This window comes from Leptonychotes weddellii, chromosome 8 (genome assembly GCF_054177405.1).
Source record: "Leptonychotes weddellii isolate Sample4059 chromosome 8, ASM5417740v2, whole genome shotgun sequence".
Taxonomy (NCBI): Eukaryota; Metazoa; Chordata; class Mammalia; order Carnivora; family Phocidae; genus Leptonychotes; species Leptonychotes weddellii.
This window is the reverse complement of record NC_138376.1, coordinates 79,190,620-79,202,666: the sequence shown is the minus strand read 5'-3', so window position 1 is coordinate 79,202,666 and position 12,047 is coordinate 79,190,620. Positions and strand designations below refer to the sequence as shown.

The window sequence follows — 12,047 nt, the reverse complement described above, 5'->3', positions numbered from 1 at the left end:
TTGGAGATTGCCTTAAGTTGGTGCCTCAAGAAACTGTTTAACAGTGGTCCTTTACTTCACATTTTTATGCTTTGATTATCAGTTATATTCTGGTTGCTTAAACATTAATAATTCATTCATATGCAATTCAAGTAATGTATAGCAACTTCCTATTAAAAAAACATTCGAACCCTATCATGATAGGAATTTTGCTAGTTATGTTAGGAAACCCATGGTCAGTGTGACAAAAAGGTCTTAAGTATTTTAAAATATAACTTGTTTTATTCCACCTAACCTGTTCATATTTTAATTTTTATTTTCAGCCTATCTAGTAATTATGATGCTCAAATGAAGAGCCTTTTAAGGATTGTGAGGATATTTTGTCATGTCTTTCGAATTGGTCCATCCTCTCCCAGTAATGGAATCGATTTGAGCTACAACGGGAATAAAACTCCAAGAAGCCAGGTGTTCAAGGTCAGAAAAGTACATGATGTTGTTAGGAAGATAACTGAAAAAGAGATGAATTTGATAAAACATGCATTCATTAGTCAGAAACCTCACAAAGTTCGATTCATACTCATACCACTTTTAAGTTAGGCACACCTTTCCCCTTTCGTTTCTGTCTAATCAGCAGCAATCTTAAGTGGTGAGTTTTCTATATTTTTCTTACAACTAACATTTTAATTCTATTAGTGTTGTATTCTAAAGGGTAAAGATATTTATTATTTAAATCTACATTTTTATTGGATTAAAGGTTTTAAATGTGACAGTATGCGGCGTCATGCTTTTTTTTAAAAAAAATTCTTCAGAAGGAAAGAAAATATCTAGTTTTCTTTTTTTTCCTTGTGTCCATTTATTTTTTAAGTTTTTTATTTTAATTCCAGTTAGTTAACATACAGTGTTAATGTTAGTTTCAGGTATACAATATAGTGATTCAGCAGTTCCATACATCACCTGGTGCTCATCATGACAGGTGCACTCCTTAATCCCCATCACCTGTTTAACCCATCCCCTCACCCACCTCCCCTCTGAAAATACCTAGTTTGTATTTAGAGGTTATTATCATATGTGTGGTATGTGTATGTGTCTGTGTATGTGTTTTTGAAGTAAGATTACTTTCATTTCCTAGGTTTACTACCAATTAATTCTTGAGATCACTTTAAGGAAAAATCATTGAGATATTTTCTTTCTTTCTCTTTTCTTTTTTTTGAAGGGAGAGAGAGCATGAATGGGGGGGCGGTGGTGGCGGGAGGGCAGAGGCAGAGGGAGAAGCAGGCTCCCCACTGAGCAGAGAGCCCGTGGTGGGGCTCCATCCCAGGACCCCCGAGATCATGACCTGAGCTGAAGGCAGATGCTTAACCACTGAACCACCCAGGTGCCCCATATTTTCTTAAAATATTTTGTATTGCTTCAGCTGTTTCCTGTAAGACCCAAGACAATGTTGCTACCCAAATTAAATTACAATTTTATGAATTAAGCAAAATGAACATGGCTATAATTGCTATTGTTAAGGCTTTTTTTGTGGCATTATATTTTTAAATAACTCAGATGTTGGACAAATGTGTAACTTTATAACTTTTCATGTTATTTTTTTAAAGGTAATTTATCCTAAGAGATTTTCATCGTATAAAATTTGCTTTTGGGTTCACAAAGGCTTATATTTCTTTAGTCTTTTGAGTATAAATATAGGTTGTCTATCCAAAAAGTGATACAATTATTTTTATGTGCCAGTTCCTCAAAAACTAGTTATGATTGACAGCTTTACTGTCTCTAAAATTTGAAAACTAATGACCTTTGCTAAATGATTTTTTTCTTACATGGAAATTTTTTTGGCAGACACAAATAAGTGCTTTGTAAGCATTTTGACACTAGTAGATTCTTTAATAGAATCTACTAAAATAGGATTCTTTAATAGAATCTACTAAAATAGGTATGAGAGGCTTTTAGAAAGGTATGTGTAAGTGTCTTGCATCTGTCTGCTTCACTGTTTTTTAAAGAATTAGTGTAGGAAAAAGTTTTCAGCTGTGTGTGAGTGAGTGAGACAGAGATTCTTTTTCCTTCCTTTTTTTTCCCCTATTGTGCCACCTCCTGGAAGAAGTCAGTTATACATCTTCTTGCAATTCAAACTTTGGCTTTTCACATAACACTTCTTCAGCACTAGTTTGGAGTGATAATTTACTGTCTTTGCAAAATTTGAATCTAATTATTGATCTACTGTTTGTCAGTGCTGTTTTAAGTGACTTTTACTGCTTAAACATTCACATTACTTGCAGTTGTTCTTAATGTATTCTGGTGTGGCCCATGCTGTTAGTTACTTAAATCTAGGCTTGATTGGATTTTCTGCTTATCCTTTCTACTTATCTGTAATGATGAATAGAAAATCAAATCAGGTGTAGATACAGTTACTCTTACCCAAATTGCGTGTAGATTATATATACTATTGTCTGATTTTTTGTTGTTAAAATTTAAGTCTGCTGTGTGTTTCCTAATGATACCAGAAAATAAGTAATGTGCTAGTTCGTAGCCTCTGTATAGGAATTTAGTGCTTGATTTAAAATGTTAGTTTTCTATCTGGCCCATCAGTACAGGTATAACAGAGTAGGAAAGGGTGTCATTGGTTTTCTTTGAGCTTTTCTTTTATGGTATCTAAACTCCGTTTTGATTGTGATATATCAATGACATATATAATACAAAAGTTCTTTTTTTCTGTTTTTTTTCATTTGTTAGTTTCTTTTTTTTCTTAAGCTTTTGCTTTCTGCATTATTGACAACTTCTTTTGCCTCTGACTACTTATTTTCTCTTAAATTTTGACCTTTCACTTTGGTAAAATATTTTTATTACAAAACTCATCTAATTTTTTTTTTTTTAAAGATTTTATTTATTTTTCGACAGAGAGACAGTGAGAGAGGGAACACAAGCAGGGGGAGTGGGAGAGGAAGAAGCAGGCTTCCCGCTGAGCAGGGAGCGCAAGGTGGGGCTCAATCCCAGGACCCTGGGATCATGACCTGAGCCTAAGGCAGACGCTTAACGACTGAGCCACCCAGGTGCCCATAACTCACCTAATTTTTTAAAAAACATTAGCTGTTACTATTAAAAACTTACAGTCTCTTTCATATAATTTTATGAATTAAATGTAGACGAGGATGACAAAATGATCTGCCCTCCAGCTTACAAGGATAAAAAAGAAGAACTACATTGTCCTCTATTTATATAAAGTCTTCTGTTCATTGTGGGGTGATTCACAGTTGTAAAGATCATAACCATTTCCTGAGTTCCTGCAATGCTAGACTGGAAATACCATTTTAATTTTTACCACATTTTGTCTAAGGTAGCAATTGATCCCTACTTTCCATTTCATTAACGGTACTCTAACATGTCACTTTATTGTTAGGATTAACTAATGGGTTTTCCATTAAGAATGAGTGGGTTTATAGGCCATGTGGTTTTAGTAGGTGAAATTGTTTAACATCCTGTTATTAGTTGTCTGATTTATCTTATAAATCCTTTAAGTTAATCTTAGCACTCAGCCATTTTTTTCAGTGTTAAGAGATTTTTATCTAGTGCTTTGGGAACTTTGGGGCATCTGAAGAGGAAGGTAGTTATGATTATTGAAGCAGTGTGAGCATGGGGAAGACAATTTAGGTTTCCTGAATCTTGATATGCTGTGTGTGTGTGCGTGCGTGTGTGTGTGTGAATAGTAAGCTGTGACTATTAACACTTTTGTAGAGTTATAATTGGGAAAAATTTGGAAGCCAGGAAAGATTGAGAAACTTTTAACTTTAAAATCTTATCTTCTGGGTTATAACATTTGACATTATCAAATTGAGAATAGACTAACAGAAAACTTCAAGTTACTATTAAAGAACTTAAGTTAGTAATACTTTCCTGTCAAATTTGTATCTCACTTTGGTATATGGATCTTAAATTTTTTTTTTTTTAAGATTTTATTTATTTATTTATTTGAGAGAGAGAGAGAGAGAAACAGCATGAGAGGGGATAGGGTCAGAGGGAGAAGCAGGCTCCCCGCCGAGCCAGGAGCCCGATGTGGGACTCGATCCCAGGACTCCGGGATCATGACCTGAGCCGAAGGCAGTCGCTTAACCAACTGAGCCACCCAGGCGCCCCTGGATCTTAAATTTTTTAAAATTGTCCGCTAAGTCTGAGATTATATGTTATAGTTTTGAAATAGATCTTAAAATGTTTTGAGAACTGTGTTTGATTGTTATAACATTGTTACTATGTGTAGAATATATTTCTGTAGTGAAGACCATTCAGTAATATGAAATGTAGCAATATTTCACAATGCCAAGAAGCCTGCTAACGGCTTCCATAGTCATTGACTCATTTTTCAGTAATAGTTGATACATATGTTGCTTTGTATCTTATCTAAAGTTTTCTCTTATTACTTATGGATATAGAAAGCATCATAGATAAGCTTTGCAATGGCTTATTTTTAATTTTAAAAATTTATTTTAATCCTTTTTATCTGTGGCTGCTACCACAGTTAGAAATTAAAGCTATTTTCACAGTATTCTTTTGGTTATTGAGGCATGAACTTTCTGAACAAATCTTCCAAGGGACAACTCTTTAGGTAAAAATACCTCGAGGTTGGAATTTGGTTTTAATGCATGTGTGAATGAAGAAAGAAAAGATAGGAAAAAGAGAAAAGTAAAGAAAGGCCTAAGATGACTTACTACTACTTTTTTCCCCTTATTCTCTTTTTAATTTTTGCTGTGTTCCTTTACTGAAAACTCTTTCTAGAACTACCATTTTGACACAGATCTGAGTTTAAAAAAATTATTTCTGGATTATTCAGAATTTGCCTTTAATTTTTACACATTGTCAGTATTTAAAAATAGGATTGCTGTTGGTTCAGGCTCAGTGCTCTCATCTGTGTGAGCAGCAGGTTTATCATTTCCTGCCTTAGGCTTCATCTCTATCCAGTGTGTTGGTTTCAAGAAGTTACCACCTGTTCTTTCTGTTTTGGAAGTTCATTTTGTGATGTAAAACTAAAAGTTTTGCTGACATAAAAAGTTCTTTTTCACCTTTTACAGCGTGTTTGCTTTGCTCATGAGGAGAATTAAGACATTTTTGGTGCATGTCAGTGTTTATGGCAGCTGGTGGTGCTTCTTGCCCTTCCTTTAAGCAGCTCAGGGATCCTGAATCTCCCAACTGCTTTGCCTAACCATGGAAAAGCCCTCTTTGTGGGGGGCAGGGGTGCTTATTTCAACCTCAGAGAGAGTATAATTAGTTTCTCACTCTGCTTACTTGTTACCAAGTATGTACTAACTAAATATTTGTTGAATGAAAGAAGTAGGTTTTTGTTGGTGATAGTGCGGACTTTTTGCTTTATTTTGTTTTGTTTTCTGCTTTTTGGTTTAATGTTATGGTGAAGACTTAGAGCTGATTTAATTATTTGCAAATTCAGTAAGTCAAATACTCTCAAAGAGAATGTTCTGGAAACCTGAAGAAAGACTGTGAACATAAAAGCAGAGGAATTTGTAGAAAATAATTGTGAAGAATTTCCTGGAAGAACAGGTTATTTAAATATTTCCTAAACTTCCAAATATAGTTGTGGAATCTGTTTCCATGAAGTAAGATTTTAATATTTTAATCTTTAAAAGTAACATTATTTCTTTTGGTTGAAATACTGTAGGCATGGGTCTTTCTGAAGCACATAGTCTAATTTGTAGCATTCTGTGATCCTATAAGAAACAAAAAGTAAGATTAGCTTTTACATTCATTTGCAGAAAGACAGTTTATATTCTCAGTAGGAGTATTTAGCACCTGGAGGCTCACTTGGTTAAGCGTCTGCCTTTGGTTACAGGTTATGATCTCGGAGTCAATAGGAATATTTAAAATAGTGTAGGAATGAAGGAACATTTAACTGCTATCCTTGCCCCCCCCCCCCCCCCCGGATAACTGTTAATTTTTATTTGGGGTTAAAAATGTTCTAGCAGGTCCTTCCCTCCCTCCCCCAGTTTTATTGAGATATAACCGACATATAACATTGCATAAGCTTAAGGTGTACAGTGTGATAATTTGACACGTGTGTACTGCAAAATGTTTACCCCAATAAGGTCAGTTAACACATCCTTAACTCACATTACCATTTTCCTGTTGTTATGGTGAGGACATTAAAGCTTTACTCTCATAGCAACTTTCAAGTAAGCAGTACAGTATTGATAACTAGTAATCTAATATTGTATATTAGATCCCTGGTAGCATATCTTTTGATAATATTTCTCCTTGTTAAGAATTACTAATTATTAGGGATGATGCATATATTTCATCTTCAGTACTTAGTCCTTTTGTAGCTTTTGTGATTACATAATATTTTAGAAAGGAAACTTCATTTGCTGTTTATTTACAAAAGACATTTCATTATTCCTAAAAGGAATATTTTAAATACTGTAGAAATAAGAAATAGTTTACTCTCTCCCTCCCTTTTTCTTTTTTAAGCTGTTAATCTTTAGTTGGAATTAAGAATTTGCTAGTCAGTATTTGATAGTTACTAGTTATTAGAGATGGATTTTGTGTATATGTGTGTGAAAACATGTATATATGTATATATATAAATACATCATATTTTTAAATTTCGTACTATACATTTTCAAAACCTGAATTACATGTAAAGAAAAGAGCACAGTAAACTTTTTTTTTTAAGTTTATTTATTTCTTTTAATAATCTTTACATCCAGTGTGGGGCTCTGAACTCACAGCCCTAAGATCAAGTTGCATGCACCACTGACTGAGCCAGGCAGGCACCCCAAAACTAAGCTGTTTATTAAGCTTTTTAGGAATTCTAATTTTTTTTTTTTGGAATTCTAATTTTTTTAATTGAGAAAAGATTTATAATTGAAAATTGTTAACACATGAATATAGTAAAGGTTGGGGGATTGTATATATAAAAGTAGTATATGTTTTTAAAGCTAAATATTTGAAAATTTTAAAAGAGGAAAGATTGCTTATAAATTTTTTTGTTAGATTTTAGTTTTACCTTTTTATTCCAAGGAATAAATAAATGCAAATTAAATTTTTGCTATAAGCAAAGAAATTGTTATTTATGTGGCATTCATATGTTTTTGTTACTTACCTTTAGGCATTGCTATCACATTAACATGGGAAAATAGAAGTATCTAGGATAAATTTTCTCTTTTATATTATTTGTTTGGCTGTGTGAGTTTTTTTCCTGAAGTTTAAGAATGATATTTAAAAAACACTTCTTTTTTCCTCCTAGCCTCTCGAATTGCTTTGGCACTCATTAGATGAATGGCTAGTTTTAATAGCTACAGAACTGATGAAAAACAAAAAGGACTCAACGGATATCACTTCTATTTTACTGAAACAAAAAGGCCAAGATCAAGATGGTACTTCCATTCCTCCATTTGAACCTCCAGGACCTGGGAGCTATGAAAATCTATCCACTGGCACAGGGGAATCTAAACCAGATGCTCTTGGAGGGAAACAGGAAGCCAGTGCAGACTGTCAGGATGTTATTTCTATGACAGCTAACCGGCTAAGTGCTGTCATTCAAGCTTTTTACATGTGCTGTTCTTGTCAGATGCCTCCAGGGTAAGAAGGTTTCTGCTTATTATTTCCTTTTCTGATAGATGAAGAAAAGCTATGATTTTTTTATAATTTCAGTAATAACAAATAATAATTTGTTGATTTTCGGTTCTGTTTTGATCTTGTTGTAGGACACTTATACTATTCTTAAAATATTTGAGTTTTAAGCATTATATAAGTTATTAACATGTAGAATGGTGAATGTCACTTTGTATAGGATTACTTAATTATGTATTCAAAATGTATAGAGCAGAGACGTTTAAAATCTCAAGGTTTTAAAAAATAAAATAAAATTTCAAGGTTTTTAAAAAGTCACTGGGCATATCCTCTGTTAAAGAAAAGTTATATATATATTTTTTAACCTTATAAATTGACTGGGCATGCCTCAGTTTCTCAAATTTAGTCCAAACCCAAATCTTTTTTTTTTCTGTCTAGAAGCCAGTCCAATTCTATACATAGTTATCAAATTTGCTGTATCACCAATTTCTGTGTGTTCTGATTGTTTTTTTATCCTCCACAGAATGACTTCACCCCGTTTCATTGAATTTGTCTGCAAACATGATGAAGTTTTAAAATGCTTTGTTAATAGGTAAGGCTTTCTTGGATTCATGGATTGCCCTTGTAGACTTTTCTTTACTTACAGTTTTTATCTCAACAAAAATAATGTTATTTCTGTTACTATTCAAAAAATACTACATGACAAGTAAAAGTACAGTAGGTGTGGATTAATATTTTTTTCTGTTTCAGTATCTGTATATCTGAATTTGCATTTCACTTAATGCAACTCATTCTTCCTATCCATTTAAACAAGTTATATTTTTCTTTTAGAAATCCCAAAATTATATTTGACCACTTTCACTTCCTCCTTGAATGTCCTGAGTTGATGTCAAGATTCATGCATATCATAAAAGCACAGGTAGAGATTTCTCTTAATCTTGTTTTTATTCTGTCTGATGAAAGTTAAATTTTTTAATTTGAATATTGTTTAGTGAAGTAATTATTATACTTGAGACCTCCTGCTATAAGAGGAGTGAAATGACCTTATTCTTTAGTATGTGGAATTACATTAGTATGTTACTTTATTTATTTTTTTAAGATTTTATTTATTTACTTGACAGAGAGAGAGACAGCGAGAGAGGGAACACAAGCAGGGAGAGTGGGAGAGGGAGAAGCAGACTCCCCGCGGAGCAGGGAGCCCCATGCGGGGCTCGATCCCAGGACCCTGGGATCATGACCTGAGCTGAAGGCAGACGCTTAACAACTGAGCCACCCAGGTGCCTCAGTATGTTACTTAAGTATGGGGAGCATTTTTTAATCTTAAAGAAAGTGTGTATTGAGTGCCCACTGTGTGCAAAGACAACAGAATACATTGTCACATTTCCTGAAACGAGTTTACTGGAGCATTAGTCCTATAAGGCTGATGGTCCTTGAGAAAAGGATTTTATCCCCAAATGCATTTGGAAAATATAATATCCCTGTTGGAGATTTATAAAGCATATCAGCAACTTGTTAAAAGGCTTTGAGAAACCATCTGCTAAAAATAGTGATTTAACTTTGTTAATCGTCCAAATTTATTTAACCTGAGAGTCTTTTCCCCGGCAAGGTTCATTCCTCATATCTCATGTTTCATGAAACATGCTAGGAAAAAGCTTGTTTTGCTACTTACCAGCTATGTAATTTGGGGCACATTTCCAACATCCTTGAGCCTTGCTTTCTTCATCTGTAAAATATACATAATGACACCAAACTCACAAAACTATTGTGAAGAATAAATTGTATTTTATTTTTTTAAAAGATTTTATTTATTTATTTGACAGAGAGAGCAAGAGGGAGAGTGAGAGGGAACACAAGCACGGGGAGTGGGAGAGGGAGAAGCAGGCTTCCCATCGAGCAGGGAGCCCGATGCAGGGCTCGATCCCAGGACCCTGGGCTCACGACCTGAGCCGAAGGCAGATGCTTAATGATTGAGCCACCCAGGCGCCCCATGGAATAAATTTTAAATAGTAACTGGCATATATGTTCAATAAATGGTAGTTATTTGGAGATAGAAAGCATATGTCTTTTCTCCAAAAAGATCTTAATTCACTCTAGCAGGGGAGATAATAAATGTACCTATAAAATACTAATTACATAATTACCTGGTTGTTTAGTAGTTTAAGGGAGGAAGACCTTGCTGCTGTATAGTCAAGGAAAATTTTGAAGAGGAGGTGGATTTTATGCTGGACCTTGAAAAGCACTGCAAAATTTTGCTCGGAGTAAATGGGGAGGGTGAACATTCTATGTCAACATATAGGCCAGGGCTTGTAAATGGAAAAGTGTATAAAATTACAGTGGTTGAAGCAGAAATTTTGTGTAGGTGAGGAATGACATAATTCTGGAAAGGTGGGTTGGGGTCACACTGTGTTAAGCCTTGATTGTCAGATTGAAGAATCTTCTTTGTTTTTTAGGCTGTTAGCAGCCCCTGATAACTGCTTCAGGAGAATGATATGACCTTGGCAAAAGTTTAGGAAATAATTTGTCTAAAGTGTAGGATAGACTGGAGGCTCTGGTTTGGTTAGTAGTTTTAAGATAGATACTATAGGTGTTTTTAAATGTCTTTAGGGACACCCATCCATTCAGAAGTTAAAGGAAACTAATAACTAATTTTTATAAAATTATACACATGTATATGGATATCCTTTGGCATCTGTTAAAAATGATAATGTAAATGAGAAGGTAGAGATAGTAACTTACCTTTATTAAATACTAATTTTAGGTCACTTACCATAAATTTATTTGCTTTACATGGATTATTTTCATAGCAATCATGTGAGATAGGTACTCTTTAACTGAAGAGATTAAGCAGCTTGTTTAAGTCATTCAGCTACCAAGTGGGAGAACCAGAATTTAAGAGTGTGTCTGTTTTTTAAATTCATTTTCTTAATCTAAACTATGTGACTCCGTTCTAGGGCAAATGAGATAATATGTGAAAGAAGCTTTTAGTTTTTGAAAGAGATAGTTTGTTATTCTTAATATTATCTCTGCTTTTCACTTCTGTTTTCCTCTTCCCTTCCTGAACAATTTAGTCAAAAGCATCTGCATTAAGCTATCCACCTTTTTTTACCCACAGAGGAGGTTTTGTTGCCTGACCAGGGTGAGAAGGGTGTTCACATGCATAGTGGTGGCCTAGTGTGGGGGTTGGAGCTTGGGTATGTCAAGGAGGTTGTCTGTGTAGTAGATTATGTGAGTTGGAACACCATTTGGCGGATGTCCAGTGTAGAGGATGGTGGCAGTTGCTCAGGGTAGACTGACAGAGCCCGAATAGGGTAGAGGGCATCCATGCAGTAATGTGTCCGTATCAGTGACAGGAGATTGGTTATATACAGGGTGCGGCAGTTCATCGAGTAAGGAAGTATACTTATTATGGGAGCCTGATTTCTCAGTATTGGAGAAAGAAGTTACAGAATGGAGGAGAATAGAATGAACCATGCTGTTGGATTAGAATTGGAGATATCAGTGTGAACCTAAAGTTTTCAGGGTGGATTGAAAGATATAGCAAATCTGGCACCCAATTCTTGGCCTGTTCTCAGTTAACCAGGGCTCTTCGGAGAAATGGCTAATTTCAGGGCCGGGTCAGGGAAAGTACAAATGAGCCTGGAACCTCTTATGATACGATAAGTTGTTCAGAGAGTGATAGGATTATGTCAGCATGACGCATAACCAGTTTGAATGGACTCCACTGGCCAAAGCTGAACAATTTGAACATCCAAATAAATTATGATGGCAAAATACTATAAATAAAATTGGAACCCATAAGTCTGTACTATACTGAAACAATTAATGAATAAATGGGAAGTTTGATGAGGGGTGGGGTGTGTTTACAGTCTCAAAGTATCTACTCAAAGAATACTTCAGAATTACAAAGATGAAAAACTACAGTGGAAAACTTGGCAGTGACCGAAACAGACATATCAGCATGCCGGCTGATAGGATGCACTGAGGAGAATATGGCATCACTTCTTTGATATTCCTGCTAAAGATGTATACCCGAATTTAATCATGAGAAGAACGTCAGACTAACTCCAGTGGAGGGACATTCTCCACAATAACTGACCTACAGTTTTTAAAAGTATCAGTCAAGGTCATGAAAATTAAGAACACACTGAAGAACTGTACCAGAGTGAGACACAGGACAACTAAGTGCCATTCTTACACTGTGAAGGAAGTATTAGGAAACGGGCAAAGCTTGACACGGGGGTCTAAGAATTAGCTATAGTAAAGCATCAGGGTTAATTTCTTGATTTTGGTGGTATCTGGTTATGTAGAATTCTCTTGATTATAAGAAATACACACTGAGGTATTTAAGGGTGACTGGACATCACGTTGGCAGCTTACTCTCATATCAAGGAAAAAATACTTTGTACTCTATTAGACTTAGAAATTTTCTGTAACTTGGAAGCAGTTCACAAAAAAACTAAGTGTAAAAGAACAAAAACAATTACCTGTGGTAAGGGATTGAT

At 34.8% G+C, this 12,047-nt stretch overlaps 1 protein-coding gene across 4 annotated transcripts in view; it reads left to right on the top strand.

Annotated features, from left to right (window-relative positions):
* HACE1 (HECT domain and ankyrin repeat containing E3 ubiquitin protein ligase 1) overlaps window positions 1-12,047 on the top strand; it is a 103,181-nt gene that overhangs the window by 50,919 nt on the left and 40,215 nt on the right. For all 4 annotated transcript variants that reach the window (XM_031031820.2, XM_006736862.3, XM_081828723.1 and 1 more), the window contains 4 exons: window positions 303-453; window positions 7,220-7,554; window positions 8,069-8,137; window positions 8,377-8,464. In XM_031031820.2, the coding sequence (XP_030887680.1) occupies window positions 303-453; window positions 7,220-7,554; window positions 8,069-8,137; window positions 8,377-8,464 (643 nt within the window). The remainder of the gene's footprint in view (window positions 1-302; window positions 454-7,219; window positions 7,555-8,068; window positions 8,138-8,376; window positions 8,465-12,047) is intronic.